This window comes from Myotis daubentonii, chromosome 15 (genome assembly GCF_963259705.1).
Source record: "Myotis daubentonii chromosome 15, mMyoDau2.1, whole genome shotgun sequence".
In the NCBI taxonomy this organism is placed as follows: domain Eukaryota; kingdom Metazoa; phylum Chordata; class Mammalia; order Chiroptera; family Vespertilionidae; genus Myotis; species Myotis daubentonii.
In genome coordinates this window covers 21,101,830-21,117,598 of record NC_081854.1, presented here as the reverse complement: position 1 = coordinate 21,117,598, position 15,769 = coordinate 21,101,830, and the positions used below count along the sequence as shown (strand labels likewise).

General features: G+C 53.6%; 1 protein-coding gene across 8 annotated transcripts in view; it reads right to left on the bottom strand.

Moving 5' to 3' along the window:
• Nucleotides 1-47: 47 nt before the first annotated feature.
• The window catches only part of FBXO17 (F-box protein 17), a 40,911-nt gene continuing 25,189 nt past the window's right edge, over nucleotides 48-15,769 (bottom strand). For 3 of the 8 annotated variants that reach the window (XM_059666614.1, XM_059666615.1, XM_059666616.1), the window contains 7 exons: nucleotides 15,058-15,153; nucleotides 9,680-10,045; nucleotides 9,003-9,114; nucleotides 3,689-3,720; nucleotides 3,244-3,340; nucleotides 2,268-2,403; nucleotides 48-1,007 (listed from right to left, as the gene is read on the bottom strand). In XM_059666614.1, the coding sequence (XP_059522597.1) occupies nucleotides 864-1,007; nucleotides 2,268-2,403; nucleotides 3,244-3,340; nucleotides 3,689-3,720; nucleotides 9,003-9,114; nucleotides 9,680-10,028 (870 nt within the window). In that variant the 5' untranslated portion in view covers nucleotides 10,029-10,045; nucleotides 15,058-15,153 and the 3' untranslated portion in view covers nucleotides 48-863. The other 5 variants (XR_009448816.1, XM_059666618.1, XM_059666617.1 and 2 more) reach the window with 5 other exon arrangements.

The following is a 15,769-nucleotide window of genomic DNA, read 5'->3' as shown; positions in this document are numbered from 1 at the left end:
TCAGAGAGGGGGGCAGGTAAGTGCACTGATTACAGACAAGTCCCCTATCACCTCACATTTAGCACCAATTTTGAGTTTGTTCGGTGGCTTTGCCCACATAGGGAAAGAGTGGGAGACACGAGAGGAGTTGGGACAGGACTCCACGTCACTTTAGTGCTCATGGCACTCCTTGCTCCTGGAGTTTGTATGCAGGTGGGCTTGAACGGAGAAAGGGAAGGTGTTGCCTTAGAGGAGCCAAGCTGTCCCTGAGGCAGGGGCAGGAGGTGTGGGTGAAGGGCACAGCACAGACCTGGTCTCAGATTCTGTAAGAAACAGTGCCAGTCCAGCCCAAAGGGGAGGTGGGTGCTGATGGGGCAGTGCAGAACAAGGTTGCACAGGCCCCACAGCTGAATCTGAGACTCCCCAAAACAGCAGAAAGGGTTCCCTTCGCTGTCCCTGTTGGTCCCCTCAAGGGCAGGCTTTTCTGACTGGCCTCTGCTCCCTGCCAGCAATCAGCTTACTCCGGAAACATGGCAAGGAGAGTCACTGTCCCAGGTTTCAGCAGCTTTCACCCATCAGCAATCCTGTTCGGCCTTTGTTTTTTTGACTCGGTCTATCAGCTGACATCCACACGTGAGAAGACAATTAGCAGGCAAATTAGAAGTCTCAGTTATTCCTTGAACCCTCTGACTCAGGAAGCTGTGAACAGCCCAGTTGGATGCCTGGTTTCTTGAGCAGCATGTGGGCCACCATGCTGAAGCAGCACGAGGCTTGCTGGAGGCTGGCGGGGCATCCTCCGGCTCCTGGCTGCAAAGCTGCCCTTGATTGGCAATGATGTCGGGCAGGTGGTAGTAGGTCCTAAAAGGCCTGACCAGGCTGGTGGGCTAGGACAAGCGGATCCTGACCCTCACGCTGGAGTGGGTCACAAGGGCGCCATAGTGCCCCACCCAGGAGCGTGTGTCTCTCCCATACTGCTCAAAAGACACGTATCGGATGCCCTTGCCAAAGTTGGTGAAGACGTGGGAGACCTGCATGGGGAAGGAGACCAAGAGGTGAGGACCTGTAGGCTCCTCCTCCAACTGATCAGATACTCCCCCAAATCAAGTAGGTGCTCTGGGCGCTGGGGATACAGCAGTGAGGAAAGCAACCCAGACCCTGTTCTGATGGAGCTGACCATCTAGTAGGGGACCCAGACACTGAAGGTAGATGGGGTAAGGAACAGAGGGAATTCTGCAGGGGGGAGGGGTTGCAAAGTGAGTAAGCAAAGGTAACACTTGAGCAGACACCTGTGGCGATCTGGAGGGAGAGTGTTCTAGACAGGACCAGTCAGTGCAAAGGCCCTGAGGTAGGAGTATGACTGGAGCACAGTGAGGGGAGGATTAGGAAATGGGGTCAAGGAGGTAAAATTCACCTAACAAACTACAATTCAGCGGTTTTTAGTACATTCACGATGTTAGGCAACCATTACCACCGTCTAATTCTGGGACATTCCCTCACCCCAGGGGGAAAAAACTTCATATCCATTAGCTATTACTTCTAATTCCTCCCTACCCCTAGCCCCTGGCAACCACTAATCTATCTGCTTTCTGTCTCTATGGCTTGGCTTTTTTTTATTCTGGATAGTCCATATAAATGCAGTCATACAATATGTGGCCTTTTGACCCGGCCACTTTCACTTTTTCCAAGATGCATCCATGTTGTAGCATGGATCTGTACCTCATTTCCTTTAATAGAACATGATAGGACTTTGGCTTTTACTCTGAGATGTAGCCACGGGAGGGTTACAATGAGGGGAGGCTGGCGATCTGACTCACTTTGTATTGGGATCTTTCTGGATGGTGAGTCTGTTGGATGGTGGGAGATCAGGAGTGGAAATGACCACCTGGGAGTCTACTTGGATAACTGAGGTGTGATGATTTTGACAGCACAGACTTGGGTGTCATTCTGGGCTTGAATCAGACCCTGCACACTTGAGTGTGACTGTGGGCTAGTCATTTGACCTCCTGTGCCTTAGTCTTCTCACTTCTAGAATGGGGATAGAGCAAGAACTTTGATTCATCACTGCATTCCCAGCACTTAGATCAGCACACAGTAGTTGCTCAATAAATGTATGTTGAAAACTTAGGCTGTAGTATGAAATGAATTAATAGGGAAGACTATTGGAACAGGGCCTGGGATGCAATAATGGCTCAAGGATTGTTAGCTGTTGCTATTATAGACATCCAGCGGAAAGGCAAGCTGAGAAGGGAATCTGAGCAGAGTGAGAAGTTAGGTATGCCTGGACTCACCTGTCGGTAGCCTCTCTCAGTCCACTGAAGGACCGGGTTGGGTGAGGCCGAGAACTTGACCACTTCATTTTCGTACACATCCAGAAGGCGGACCCGGAGCCGGTAGATGCAGCCGCAATTCTCTCGGGCGCCCCACCTGCCAGGTGGGGGTGAGCTTTGATGCCTCCATCATCCACCCAATCTCTGGGCCTCCCTGCACTTTGAGACGGGTTGCACACCCACACCCCATATGTAGAGGTGTCAGCCTGGGATTCTGGGGGGGAGCGCCTGGGTACTTCAAGGTGGAGCCAGAGCCTGGGGCCCTCCTGGGGTGTATTCTAGAGACTTTTGGTCAGGTGTGTGGGGGGGGGCAAGTTTGATGCTCTGGAGAGAAATTATAACCTAGGAGAGGAGGAGCCCCCAGCATTTCTGGATAGGAGCCAGAGGGAGTAGGAATCTGGATACTCCTGGGATGAGTCAGAACTCCAGGGAAGAAACTGGATAATCTATGGAGAAGCAAGAGATGGAGGGAAGGAGTCCAAGAGCTCTGTGAAGGAACCTGGGTGCTGTGGAGGAAGGTCTTACCGTAGGCCTGCAGGGTCTGAAGCCAGCCAGTGCCCTGGCCCAGCTCTGCCCCCCCGAGCCTGTTTTCATGGCACAATGCTCCCAACGTTTCTGAAGCCTTGGTGTCCACAAGCCCTTGGGGTTAGGGCAGAGTTGCAGGTGATGGAGTTGGATGGGTGAGGGGAGATACCTGTTTTAGACCAGACCAAGCCAGTCAGTGGCTCCCATGCGAACCCAGGCCTGCTGGGAAGAGAAGGTGGGGAAGAGTGCAGAATAGGGGCTCTCGGCTCACTGAGGCTCTGCCCTCCCTAGCTCAGCAACCATAACATCACTTCCCCTGCCATGGCATCGATGGGGGCATGAGATGAACCCCTTTTGCAGAACTGCTGCCGCCACCATTGGTTCTGGGGGCAGGTTGCCATTCTTCACTCACCAGTCTGCCACACAGATCTCAATCTGGGCGCTGTCCAGCAGCTCCTGCCACACCCCCTCCATCACCAAGTCCACAAGCTGCCTCTTGAAGCACCATCTGGGAAGGGGAGATGGTGGGGGTGTGGAGCTACAGTCACAGCCCAGAAATCACCTCCTTCCAGAAGCCTCCTCTGACAATGCTGTCAAAGCAGCCCCTCAGGGTTTGTTCTCTAGACAAGATATGTGGGCTGGGCAGCCCCACTGGCCTCTCTCATCCCTCCACCATTTTCCACCCTGCCCTGAGCTCCAGGAGGCTGGCCTGGATGCAGGCCTGCCCCTAATATTTGTGGGAACCTGGACAGGAGTATAAAGGGAGGCCAACATTGAGCAGGGAATTCTGGGGTCTCCTAAAGTGTGGGGGCCCAACGTCTGAGGTTGTATTGATGTGTGGACTGGTCTCCCTTATCCTCTCTTTCCTGTTGGGTCAGCCAATGGGAAGCTCCAGCAGAAGACAGAAGTGAGAGAAGAGAATAAAATCAGGATATTTATCCTCCTGGCTCCCTCCCAAGGGACCACCTGGGACTGTTGTGTCTGTCAGCGACGGCACAGCTCCACAGCGCCCTCTCCTCACAGCCTTCTCTGCCCTGTTTCTGTAACTGCTTCTGCCCTTACCCTGTCAGGCCTAGGGGTGGGAATGACCCTTCACCCTACTGTTACTAGCCTGGGGGTCATGGGTTATACCTTGTGGTCTGCTTACACCTTTGTAAATAGTTTTTATTCCATCATTTGAATATGCTACAATATAGAAATAGTGTCATACTGGTGGAAGAACTGTGCTCAGGGATAAATCTAGGTTTTATGGGAATTTCAAAAATGACAGAGGAAGCACTGCCATTCCATGGGGAAGGGATTTTTTTTTAGTAGATGGTGTTGGGAAAATGGGGTCAGTATGTGGAGGGGTGGGGGAACTAGACCCTTAACACCACATTCAAAGGTGGATTAAAGATCTAAATGTGAAAGGTAAAACTAAGAGTTTACTAGAAGAGAATATAACAATAGGGTGGGGGAAGGCCTGGGGTGGGGGGCAAGGGTGGGTTAGAAGGGGTCAATGGGGGAAAAAAGGAGGCATATATAATACTTTCAACAATAAAGATTTAATTTAAAAGAGAATATAAGAATATTGTTAGAATCTAAGGATAGGAAAGGATTTTTTAAAACAAAATTTCAAGAACAAACGCTAAAGCAAAAAAGGGAGAGATGAGTTTGGTCATATGAAAATAACAACAAAGAATACCATGGGCACAAGTTAATACTAATGGTAGAATGGGAGATTTTTGCAATGTCCAGGATGGACAAGAAACAGACATCTAGAAAATACAAGGAATTTATATACTCTATACAATAAAAGAGAAAGATGCAAATTGACCATCCCTCTGCGATGTACACCAGCCAATCAGGAGTGAGTATGCAAATTAACCCAACAAAGATGGCAGGTTAATTTGCATATGCAGGCACCGTGCGGCCTGGGTCCCGGGAACATCCTCAGGACCCAGGCCACTCTGAGCCTGTAGGCCCCCGTGGAGGCCCTGAGTGGCCGGGGTCCCAGAACGCCCTGGCCAGGAGTGGCCTACCGGCACCGGTGCCAAGCGGCCAAGGTCCCAGGACAAGTGGCCGGGCGGCCAAGCGGACTGGGTACCGGGACAAGCGGCTGGGGTGCCAAGCACAAGCGGCCCCGCGGCCACTTGACCGTGCACCCATGCCAAGCAGCCCAGGTCCTGGAACACCAAGCAGCCTGGGTCCTGGGACACCAAGCAGGCTGGGTCCTGGGACACCAAGCGGGCTGGGTCCTGGGACACCAAGCGGGCTGGGTCCTGGGACACCAAGCGGGCTGGGTCCTGGGACACCAAGCGGCCTGGGTCCTGGGACACCAAGCGGCCTGGGTCCTGGGACACCAAGCGGGCTGGGTCCTGGGACACCAAGCGGCTTGGGTCCCAGGACAAGCAGCCGGAGGCGCCAAGAGGGCTGGGTCCCGGGACAAGTGGCTGGGGGTGCCAAGCAGGCTGGGTCCCAGGACAAGCGGCCAGGGCACCAAGTGCAAGCAGCTGCGGGGTGGCAGCTGCTTGCGCATGTGCCCATGGGATCCACGTCCCCCAACTGTGGACACAGCGAACGGTTCCCACCCTGTGGCTGCTTGCGCCCGCGCCAAGCAGCCCGGGTCCACGTCCCCCAGCCCAGTGGACACAGCGAACGCGGGGCCGCCAGGCTTGGGGGTGTGCCCCCGGCGGCCTCCCACGCGCCGTGTCTATGGGATCCACATCCCCCAGCTCTTGGACACAGCCAACGCGGGGCTGCCGGGCTTGGGGGCGTGCCCCTAGTGGCCGGGGACACACCCCTAGCCCAGTGGACACAACGCAGGGAATCCTCTGCACATGGGCTGCAGAGGAAACACCTTTTCTTTTCTTTTTTAAAATATATTTTTATTGATTTTTTACAGAGAGGAAGGGAGAGGGATAGAGAGTTAGAAACATTGATGAGAGAGAAACATGGCTCAGCTGCCTCCTGCACACCCCCACCACAGATGTGCCCGCAATCAAGGTACATGCCCCTGACCGGAATCGAACCTGGGACCTTTCAGTCCGCAGGCTGATGCTCTATCCACTGAGCCAAACCAGCCAGGGCTTCTTTTCTTTTTTTAAAAAAATATATTTTATTGATTTTTTACAGAGAAGAGGGGAGAGGAATAGACTGTCAGAAACATCAATGAGAGAGAAACATTGATCAGCTGCCTCCTGCACACTCCCCAATGGGGATGTGCCCCCAACCAAGGTACATGCCCTTAACAGGAATCGAACCTGGGACCCTCCAGTCTGCAGGCCGACGCTCTATCCACTGAGCCAAACCAGTTTGAGTGTAAATACCTTTGCTGACTGCACATTGGCTAAGCTCCCTGTACGCTGCCACTTGCAGTGTTCTTGGTAACTTGGGTTATAAAAATCTAAGAAGGTGATCTAGGGTTTTTCCACCACCCTCCTGGAGGAAAAAACGAAGGTCTGCTGCTGGAGGGGATAATAAATGTCATATCCTGCCCTAGCTGGTTTTGCTCAGTGGATAGAGCCTCGATCTGCCAACTGCAGGGTCCAGGTTCAATTCTGATCAAGGACATATACTTAGGTTACAGGCTCCTCCCTGGCCGGGCCCAGGTCAGGGCTCATGCAGGAGGCAACCAATCTAAGTGTCCCTCTCACATTGATGTTTCTCTCTGTCTCTCCCTCTCTCTTCCACACTCTCTAAAAATCAATGGAACATATCCTCAGGTGAGGCTAAAAAAAAAAACAACATGTCATATCCTATGAAAGACACATCTTGAAAATACCTAAAGAAAGTTGTCATTTTTTCATGGTGAAGGGACTGGAGTCCATGTTGATGAAAACACCTTGGTGGCTGTGGTGGCTGTCAGTGGCTGCAGCAGTGGGTGATAGGGCTGGCACCTTCCCCTGATCAGCCCAGTCGCCTCCCGCAGAGGGGGCCATCAGTAGGACATGCCCTGAGGGCTTCCAGTCTATGAGAGGGGGCAGGCTGGGCTGAGGGATGCCCCCCTACAGTGCACAGATTTCATGCACTGGGCCCCTAGTATATATATAAAAGCCTAAAGGACCATTACGACCCGACGACCAGCCAGTTGCTATGATGCGCACTGACCACCAAGGGGCAGATGCTCAACACAGAAGCTGCCCCCTGGCAGTCAGTGTGCTCCTACAGTCAACCTCCCAAGGCTGGCCAACCTCCCGCAGTCCCTCCCCCCAGCCAGCCTGCCCCAATCGCCAGCCAGGCTGAAGGAACCCACCCCTTCACGAATTCATGCACTGGGCCTCTAGTTCTTATATATTTAGTTCTTATATATCAACAAGAATAAGACATCAGCCTAGCCAATGTGGCTCAGTGGTTGAGCACTGACATATGAACCAGGAAATCATGGTTTGATTCCCTGCCAGGGCACATACCCAGGTTGCCAGCCTGATCCCCAGTGTGGGGCGTGCAGGAGGCAGCCGATCAATGAGTCTCTCTTATCATTGTTGTTTCTATCTCTCTCTTCCTCACCCTTTGTCTCTGAAATCAATAAAAATATATCCTATATAATAAAAGGCTAATATGCAAATAGACTGAACAACCAGTTGCTATGGCATGCACTGACCACTGGGGGTGTATGCAGAACATGGCGGGACTGGCCATGGCGGGATGGTAGAGCTGATGAGAGGGGGCACCAGACCAGGGTGGGGCACCACTCACTGTCATCGGGGTGAGCCTCTGGTGGTAACTGAAAATTCTTTGTTCCCGCGCCATGGTTGTGCCTGGTGCTCGCACCTGCTGCTGGTGCTGGTTCCACTCACACCCACTTCTGGTGCCTGGTGCTGGTCCAGATCACTCGGTGCTATCAGTAGGTGCCAGCGGTAGCCACCATGCCTGATCGCCCCTGAGGGCTTCTCTACCTCTCCCTGTTCCTGAGGGGCAATTGGGACAGCAGCTGAGGCTCACACCCACTGACGGTGCCAGCCCCGCTCGCACCTGCTGCTGGCGCCGGCCCCAATCACCCCGTGCTGTCCGTGGGTGCGAGTGGGGCCAGCACTGTCAGTGCGTGGGAGTGGTGTCAGCCAGAGTGGGGCTGCCAGTAGACAGGGTACTGAGGGGCCCAGTGGGAGGGGCCGGGCGGGGGCGTGGAGGATGGGCTAAGATCCGCCCCTGTGCCTACTACAGCCTCGTGGCCCACAGTTCCTTTCAAGGTGCACAAATTCGTGCACTGGGCTCCCAATATATATATATATGTAAAAGACAGCCCTAAAAGAAAATATGAACAGGCAATTTACAAAAGAGGGAACCCAAAAAGCTAATAAGCATATGAAGAGATGCTTAATTATTAGTAAGTTGAAACATGCAAATTAAAATTAAAACAGCAATGAGATATTACTTCACCCGTAATATACTGGCAGCTACTAGAAAGCTGGATAATGCCATGTGAGAATAGTTGACTATGGGAGTAGGGGACAAGGAAATAGGTATGGGATATGAGATAGAGAATCAACCAACCAATCAGACCGTTCTGATGTCTTCATAGCATTTATCACAACCAGAAGCTCTGGAGCCTGGGTTCAAATCCCAGTTCCGCCATTTACTAGATGTTGGTTACTTATGTGTCTTAGTTTCCCATCATAACGTGGAGATAACAATACCATCTATGTTGCACGGCTGTTGCCAGGATTAGAGTTATATGTAAAGCATCTGATTGTTGTGTTCTTGTTATTTTATCCTTTATGTGTTTAATGTCTCCCCCATCCCATATCTAAAATGCAGATGAAAAAACAGCCGTTTCCTGATCTTTCTGAATTTTTCTTGTATCTTGACATATAAAACAGTGCCTGAACCCTGGCCGGTATGGCTCATTTGGGCATCCTTCCCTGCCCCAAAGGGTTGCTGGTTCGATTCCCGCCCAGGGTACCTGCCAGGGTTTCAGGCTAAATTCCTGCTGGGAGACGTGCAGGAGGCTGCGGATCAATGCCCCCCCCGCCCCATATCAATGTTTCTCCTCTTCTCTCCCTCTCACTCTAAATATCAATTTAAAATCTTTAAAAACAAAAAACAGAAGAAAAAAGAAAACAGTGCCTGGTACATAGCAGGCCCTCAACAAATATTTGTTGAGGGGAGGGTGAAGGCGGGTGAGGATGAAGCCGGTGGGTAGGGTCCGGACCCACCTTGAAGCCCTTGCCCCAGGGATCAAGGGCCACTCACTCGAAAGAAGTCACGAAACAGGTCTGGGAAGGAGCCCCCGGCACCAGGGTCAGGTTCTTTTCCACGGCCCAGCCATTCCCGCCGTGCTCCACCTCCCAGCCTCGGAAGCCCTCTGTGGGATGCAACAGGGTTGAAGAGGAGGGGTTAGCCGGCCAGCTCGCTTCTCTCCGGGCCCGCCCGGGCTCCTTCACCGCGGCCCACCGCTCCCACCGCTCATTTACTGGCCTCCTGGCCCCTCCTGCCTGGCCCGCCCACGCGCGGACGTCCTCTTTCCAAGAGGCCTCCCGTTCCAGGCAAGCCCGCCCCCACCAACACCCGCCGGCTTCTCTCGGCCCTCCCCCGACTCCTCTTCAGCGCCGACGGAGTCTACAGTCCCGGCACCGCCGGTTCCTTCTGCCTTTTTCACCCTCCAGTTTCGTCTCCCTCCATTGCCCACAGCCTGTCGCCACCCCTCCAGTCCGTCCCTTTCTCCAGCCCCACCCTGGCCTCGCCCACCCAGTCTCCCAAGAGCCTCCCTAGGCCCCGCCCCTGACGTCCTGCCCCGCCCCCGCCCCCGCCCGGCCCCGCCCCCCCGCCCGGCCCCGCCCCCGCCTCGTTAGCTCCAGCCACGCCCACGCGCCACCTCACTGAGGCCCGCACCCCACATCTCCGCGGCTCCCCGGCCGCCCGGTACCCACGCTCTCCGCAGGAGTTGAAGATGAGGTTTCGGCGGAGAGGCGCTCGCAGGCAGTAGCGCGCCAGGGCGCAGAGCGGGAACTCCTCCTCGTCCTCGCTGTTGGGCGGGAAGCGCTGGGCTACCGCATAGAGGGCGCGGCCCTCGGCGCTGCGGTCGCGAGCCAACTGCAGCAGCCACACCGTGGGCCCGTCCACAACGTCGCGCCACGCGCGGCACACCGGACGGCAGCGCGTCACTAACGTGCGCGGCGGCAAGTGGCTCAGCACCTGCACCAGGAGCTCTGGGGGCAGCGCGTGCAAGGCGATGGGCGGGTCGGCGGGCGGCCGCCTGCGCGAGGGCCGGGCGCCCATCTCTGGCGGCTGGAAGCCTGCAGTTGAGAGGAATTGGCAGGTCAGGGCAGTCCGGCCTCCTTCCTCTTCTCCCAGGTCCCTGCGGCTTGATCGTGACCCCACCAGCCTTAATGGACGACAGGGGACTGCCACGGCCGCGAAAACCGGGCACTGAGTCCCTGCCACCTGGCTCTGGAGGGCGAAGGGCTTTCCCTCTTGGGCAAAAGACCATTGGCCAGACCATGACTCCACCAGGACTGCTGACCACGGCTTCCATGCCTGGCCTGCGCACTTGTATACATAAGCACTTTGTGTATATGGCCATAAGCATGCTGAAGACGGCTAGAAAACCTCCTGGGATGAAACCATCTCCTCCATCCCATCCGGCAACCTGCCCCAACTCCTCAGGCTCTGGCATTCGTGAACTGTCAGTCTCCTCACTGAACGTTCTTGTCACTTTCTTGCTCTAACCAGAACCCAGTTCCCCTGTGGCCCTTCCTAGTGTTTTTAATGATTAATCAAGTAATGTAAATGATTACGAAAAACTGAGCCCCTCCCTCCCATGGTCACTCTGAGCCCTTGTCTCAATGGCAGCCTCTTCAGAATTTCAATCTTAGGCATCTCTCTCCTCCCTTCACCTCTTTCCAGCTCTCTCCCTCCAGAGTCTCAAATCCCCACAATCCTTCCAAACCATGGTGATCTCCCATCCTAGGTGCCTACCTCCTTTTCCCTTCCCCTCACTCCTCAAGTCCTCAGTTTTTCCTAATCATTTACATTACTTGATTAATCATTAAAAACACTAGAGGCCCGGTGCACAAAAATTTGTGCACTGGGGGGAGGGGGAGCTCAGCCCAGCCTTTGCCCTCTTGCAGTCTGGGACCCCTTGGAGGATGTCCACCTGCTGGTTTAGGCCCACTCTCTGGGGGATCGGGCCCAAGCTGGCAGTCAGACATCCCTCTGGCAGCCCGGCAGCTCTCGGGGGATGTCCACTTGCCAGCAGGGAACAGACCTAAGCTGCAGTCGGACATCCTTAGTCCTGCTGAGGAGGCAGGAGAGGCTCCCGCCACCACCGCTGTGCTGGCAGCCATCAGCCTGGCTTGTGGCTGAGCAGAGCTCCCACTGTGGGAGCGCACTGACCACCAGGGGACAATTCCTGCATTGAGCATCTGCCCCCTGGTGGTCAGTGTGTGTCATAGTGACCAGTCATTCTGCTGTTAGGGTCAATTTGCATATTACCCTTTTATTATATATGATAGAGGCCTGGTGCACAGGTGGGGGCTGGCTGGTTTGCCCTGAAGGGTGTCCTGGATCAGGGTGGGGGTCCTGCTGGAGTGCCTGGCCAGCCTGGGTGAGGGGCTGATGGGTGTTTGCAAGCTGGTCACACCCCCTTCAGGGTGGCGGTCCCCACTGGAGTGCCTGGCCAGCCTGGGTGAGGGGCTGATGGCTGTTTGCAGGCTGGTCAAGCTCCCCGCCCCCCCCTCCAGTGGGGACCCTCACCCCATGGAGGTTTGGCCAGCCTGGGTGAGGGGCTGAGGGCCGTTTTTAGGCTGGTCAAGTTCCCCGGGGACGGAAGCTCCCAGTCTCTCCTTTTTTTCTTTTTCTTTTATTCTGGGATTTATTTACCTTTTATAATTGAAACTTTGTAGCCTTGAGTGGAGCTCAGAGCTGGCCAGGGTGGGCAGGAAGCTTGGCTTCCTCCATCGCCAGGGGCAACCCAAGCCTCCTGCTTGCTCCAGCTCCATGGCTGCCGGCCACCATCTTGGTTGGGTTAATTTGCATATAGTCACTCTGATTGGCTGGTGGGCATGGCTTAAGGTGTAGCGAAGGTATGGTCAATTTGCATGTCTATCTTTTATTAGTATAGATTCTTTGCAGCCCTGGCCGGCTCATTGGATAGGAGTGTCGGCCTGAGGACTTAAGGGCCCAGGTTCGATTCTAGTCAAGGGAACATGCCTGGGTTGCGGGCTCGATCCCCAGTAGGGGGCATGCAGGAGACAGCCTGTCAATGATTCTCATCACTGATGTTTCTATCTCTCCCTCTCCTTTCCTCTCTGAAATCAATCTACACTAATAAAAGAGAAAAATGGTAATTGGCGTACGAGCTACCCTTTTCATTGGCTAATCAGGGCTATATGCAAATTAACTGCCAACTATGATTGGCAGTTAACTGCCAACAAGATGGCGGTTAATTTGCATATGTAGGCACAATGCAGGGAGGCGAAAGGGAAAGCAGGAAGAAGCCCCCTGCCACTGACAGTGATTGGAAACCCAGGGGGGAGCTAAGAGCTGGGGGGCAGGGCAAAGGCGCCGCCTTTGCCCTGCCCCCCAGCCATGATCGGAGAATCAAGCACCTTTGCCGCCCTGGCCAGTGATAGCAGGAAGTAGGGGTGGAGCCAGCGATGGGAGCTGGACACGGTCGAAGCTGGCAGTCCCGGGAGCTAGGGTTCCCTTGCCTGTGCCTAAAACGGAGCCCACGATCGCGGGGCCGCTGCAGCTGCGGGTCCCCGCTGCCCGAGCCGGACGCCTCGGCCAGAGGCGTTAGGCCTGGGCAGGGGCAGAGCCTGCAACCACGGGGAGCTGGGGGTCCCCTGCCCAGGCATGACACCTCTGCCGGAGGCCTCAGGCCTGGTCAAGGGGCCGATCCGGTGATTCGTGATCGGAGGGTGATGAGGGTCAACTCCTCTGGCCGAGGCATCAGGCCTGGGCGGGGGGCTGAGCCGGGGATTGGGGTTATATGATGGTCCCCTTGCCCAGGCCTGAAGCCTGGGTCAGAGGCGTCAGGCTTGGGCGGGGGGTGGAGCAAGCGATCAGAGGGAGATGGGGGTCCCCTGCCCAGGCATGATTCCTGGGCCAGAGGCCTCAGGCCTGGGCGGGGGCCAGAGCCAGTGATCGGGGGGAGATGGGGGTCCCCTGTCCAAGCCTGACACCTCTGGCGGAGGCGTCAGGCCTGGGCAAGGGGCCGATCAGGCGATCGGAGGGTGATGGGGGTCTACGCCTCTGGCTGAGGCATCAGGCCTGAGCAAGGGGCAGAGCCAGCAATCGGAGGGGTCTGGGGGTCCCCTGCCCAGGCCTGATGCCTGGGCCAGAGGCATCAGGCCTGGGCTGGGGGCAGAACCAGTGATGGGGGGAAATGAGGGTCCCCTACCCAGGCCTGACACCTCTGTCAGAGGCGTCAGGCCTGGGCAAGGGGCCGATCCTGCGATTGGAGGGTGATGGGGTCAACGCCTGAGGGCTCCCAGTATGTGAGAGGGGGCAGGCTGGGCTGAGGGAAACTCCCACCCCCCCCCCACACCCAGTGCACGAATTTCGTGCACCGGGCCCCTAGTAAAAATATATTAAAAAACAAGCAAAAACACATTCTTTGCATACACTCTTCCTCCTCTGGCTTCCTCTTACACGTGACCCTGTTTAAATTTAGCCCTCCACCTACCCTGTGCCTGTATCCACAGTTTAAAGTGGCTAAAGAACAATACACAACTACACTGGCTGGTCATACTTCAAATCTATGAACTTGACCCTCAAACCCCTAAAGCTGCCTGGAAATAAGATTATGTTTCTCTTATCCACTCACTCTTCCTTCCTATAGATAACTATTTCATACCTTCTCCCCATCTCCTATCCCATCACTCCTTCCACATCTTCACTCTCTCCTTGCTTATTTTGCAGAAATAAAAAGTGATGAGAAGCAAACTTCATAGGCCCCCACCGCCCCATCTACCACCTACCTGCCCTGGGCCCACATTGTCTGCTCTTGTGTATGTCTACCCACTCTAGGCCATGATCTCAGTTGTCCCTTTTTGCTGCATGTTCATTCAGTTCCCCCTCTGCACTGGACCTTCCTGTCAGCCCACACACTTGAAATAAGTACAGAGGTGAGCAAATAGCCTCTAGATCCAGTGTCATCTCTCTCATCTGAAAAGGTACCCTCTCTTGACCCTACAACCCTTTCCAATTATGGTCCCATTTATTTGCTCCTCTTTGTAATAAAACTTCTCAAAAAAATGACCTATACTTGCTGTCTCCATATTTTTTACTCCTGTTCTCTTAAACCTTCTATATCAGGCTTTGTGACTCTCCACCACCCTGAAATGTCAAGGTCACTGATGACCCCTGGGTGCTGAGCCCCTAGTACTCTTTACTCCCCCTACACTTGGTGGGCCACTTCCCATCTGCCTGGTGGTTCCTCGTCAGCCTCCCTCTAATCTTGCAAAGTCAAGGTTCTGCCCTTGAATCTCCTCTGCTCTCCATTAGCACTCACTCCCTTGGAGATTTCATCCATTCTCATCACTGCTCACCTGCACCATCTCTCTCCCTGCTTCTTTCCCCAGTTGCTGGCTCCCCACAAGCAGCCAGGTCAGGCGAGAATACATGCTCAGATCCCTCCAGTGGCTCCATCTCACTCAGATAAAGGCAGAGTCCTCCCTGTGGCCCACAAGGCCCCATATGATCTGCCCGCCTACCCGCCCTGCCCTCATGGGCCCTCACTCACTGCTCAGCCACACCAGCCTTCACACCTCAGGGTCTTTGCATGGGCCGTTTCCTCTAAATCAGTGGTTCTCAACCTTCCTAATGCCGTGACCCTTTCATAAAATTATTTTCGTTGCTACTTCATAACTGTAATTTTGCTACTGTTATGAATTGTAATGTAAATATCTGATATGCAGGATGTATTTTCATTGTTACAAATTGAACATAATTAAAGCATAGTGATTAACCACAAAAACAATATGTAATTATATATGTGTTTTCCGATGGTCTTAGGTGACCCCTGCAAAGGGTCGTTGACCCCCAAAGGGGTGGCGACCCACAGGTTGAGAACCGCTGCTCTAAATGGATCTAGAGGATATTTGCTCACCTCTGTACTCATTTCAAAGTTTGTGCTCAAATGGCAATTTCTCCATGAGACCTTTCTGTCCATCTTATTTATAATTTCAGAGCCTCGGGACCATCACCTACTCTCCCTCCCCTTTTCCTTACTTTATACTTCTCTCAAGCTCTCATCACCTTCTGGCACACTCCACACCTAAGTATATATAATTTACTTAATTACCTTCCTTGTCTGTCTCCCTCTGTAGATACTGTAGTCACTGAAGGCAGAACTGTTGATTCCTTTGCATACTGCATACCACAGTGTCCACACCAGTGCCTAACACATAATACATGTTCAATAAAGAGATATTAAATGCATGAATGAGTCATCATATTAATAACCCACTACACAGATGAGGAAACTGAGGCACAGTGAGGCGAAACACCTTTATTTAACAGGAATTCAGTAACTAGCTGAAGACATAGTCAGAAAGTCATTTCACTTCCCCATCAGGGACAGAACAGTCTAATAATAAAGGCCTTGCGCCTGGCACTGGTCAGGTAGCTCAGCTGGTTTGAGCATCATGCTGATACACCAAGGTTGTGGGTTCGATCCCATCAAGGCACATCCAATTAATGCATAAACAAATGGAACAATTCAACGTTTCTCCCTCTCTCCCTCCGTATCTCTCAAATCAATAATAATAAAAAAGCCTTGTGTCTGGGTTTGAGTCCCAGCTATGCTTCCTGTTAGTTGCATGACCAAGGGTACTTCACTTAATCTCCATGTGCCTCAGTTTCCTCTTTTGAAAATGGGGATGTTAATAGCACCTACTTCTTAGGGTTGTAGTGATAACAAAATGGGGAATGGGGTAATATTTGTAAAGTGCTTAAGTAAAACCACTGGGGCCTCATAAATAAGTGATAATTTAATGTTAAGCACTAAATTATGT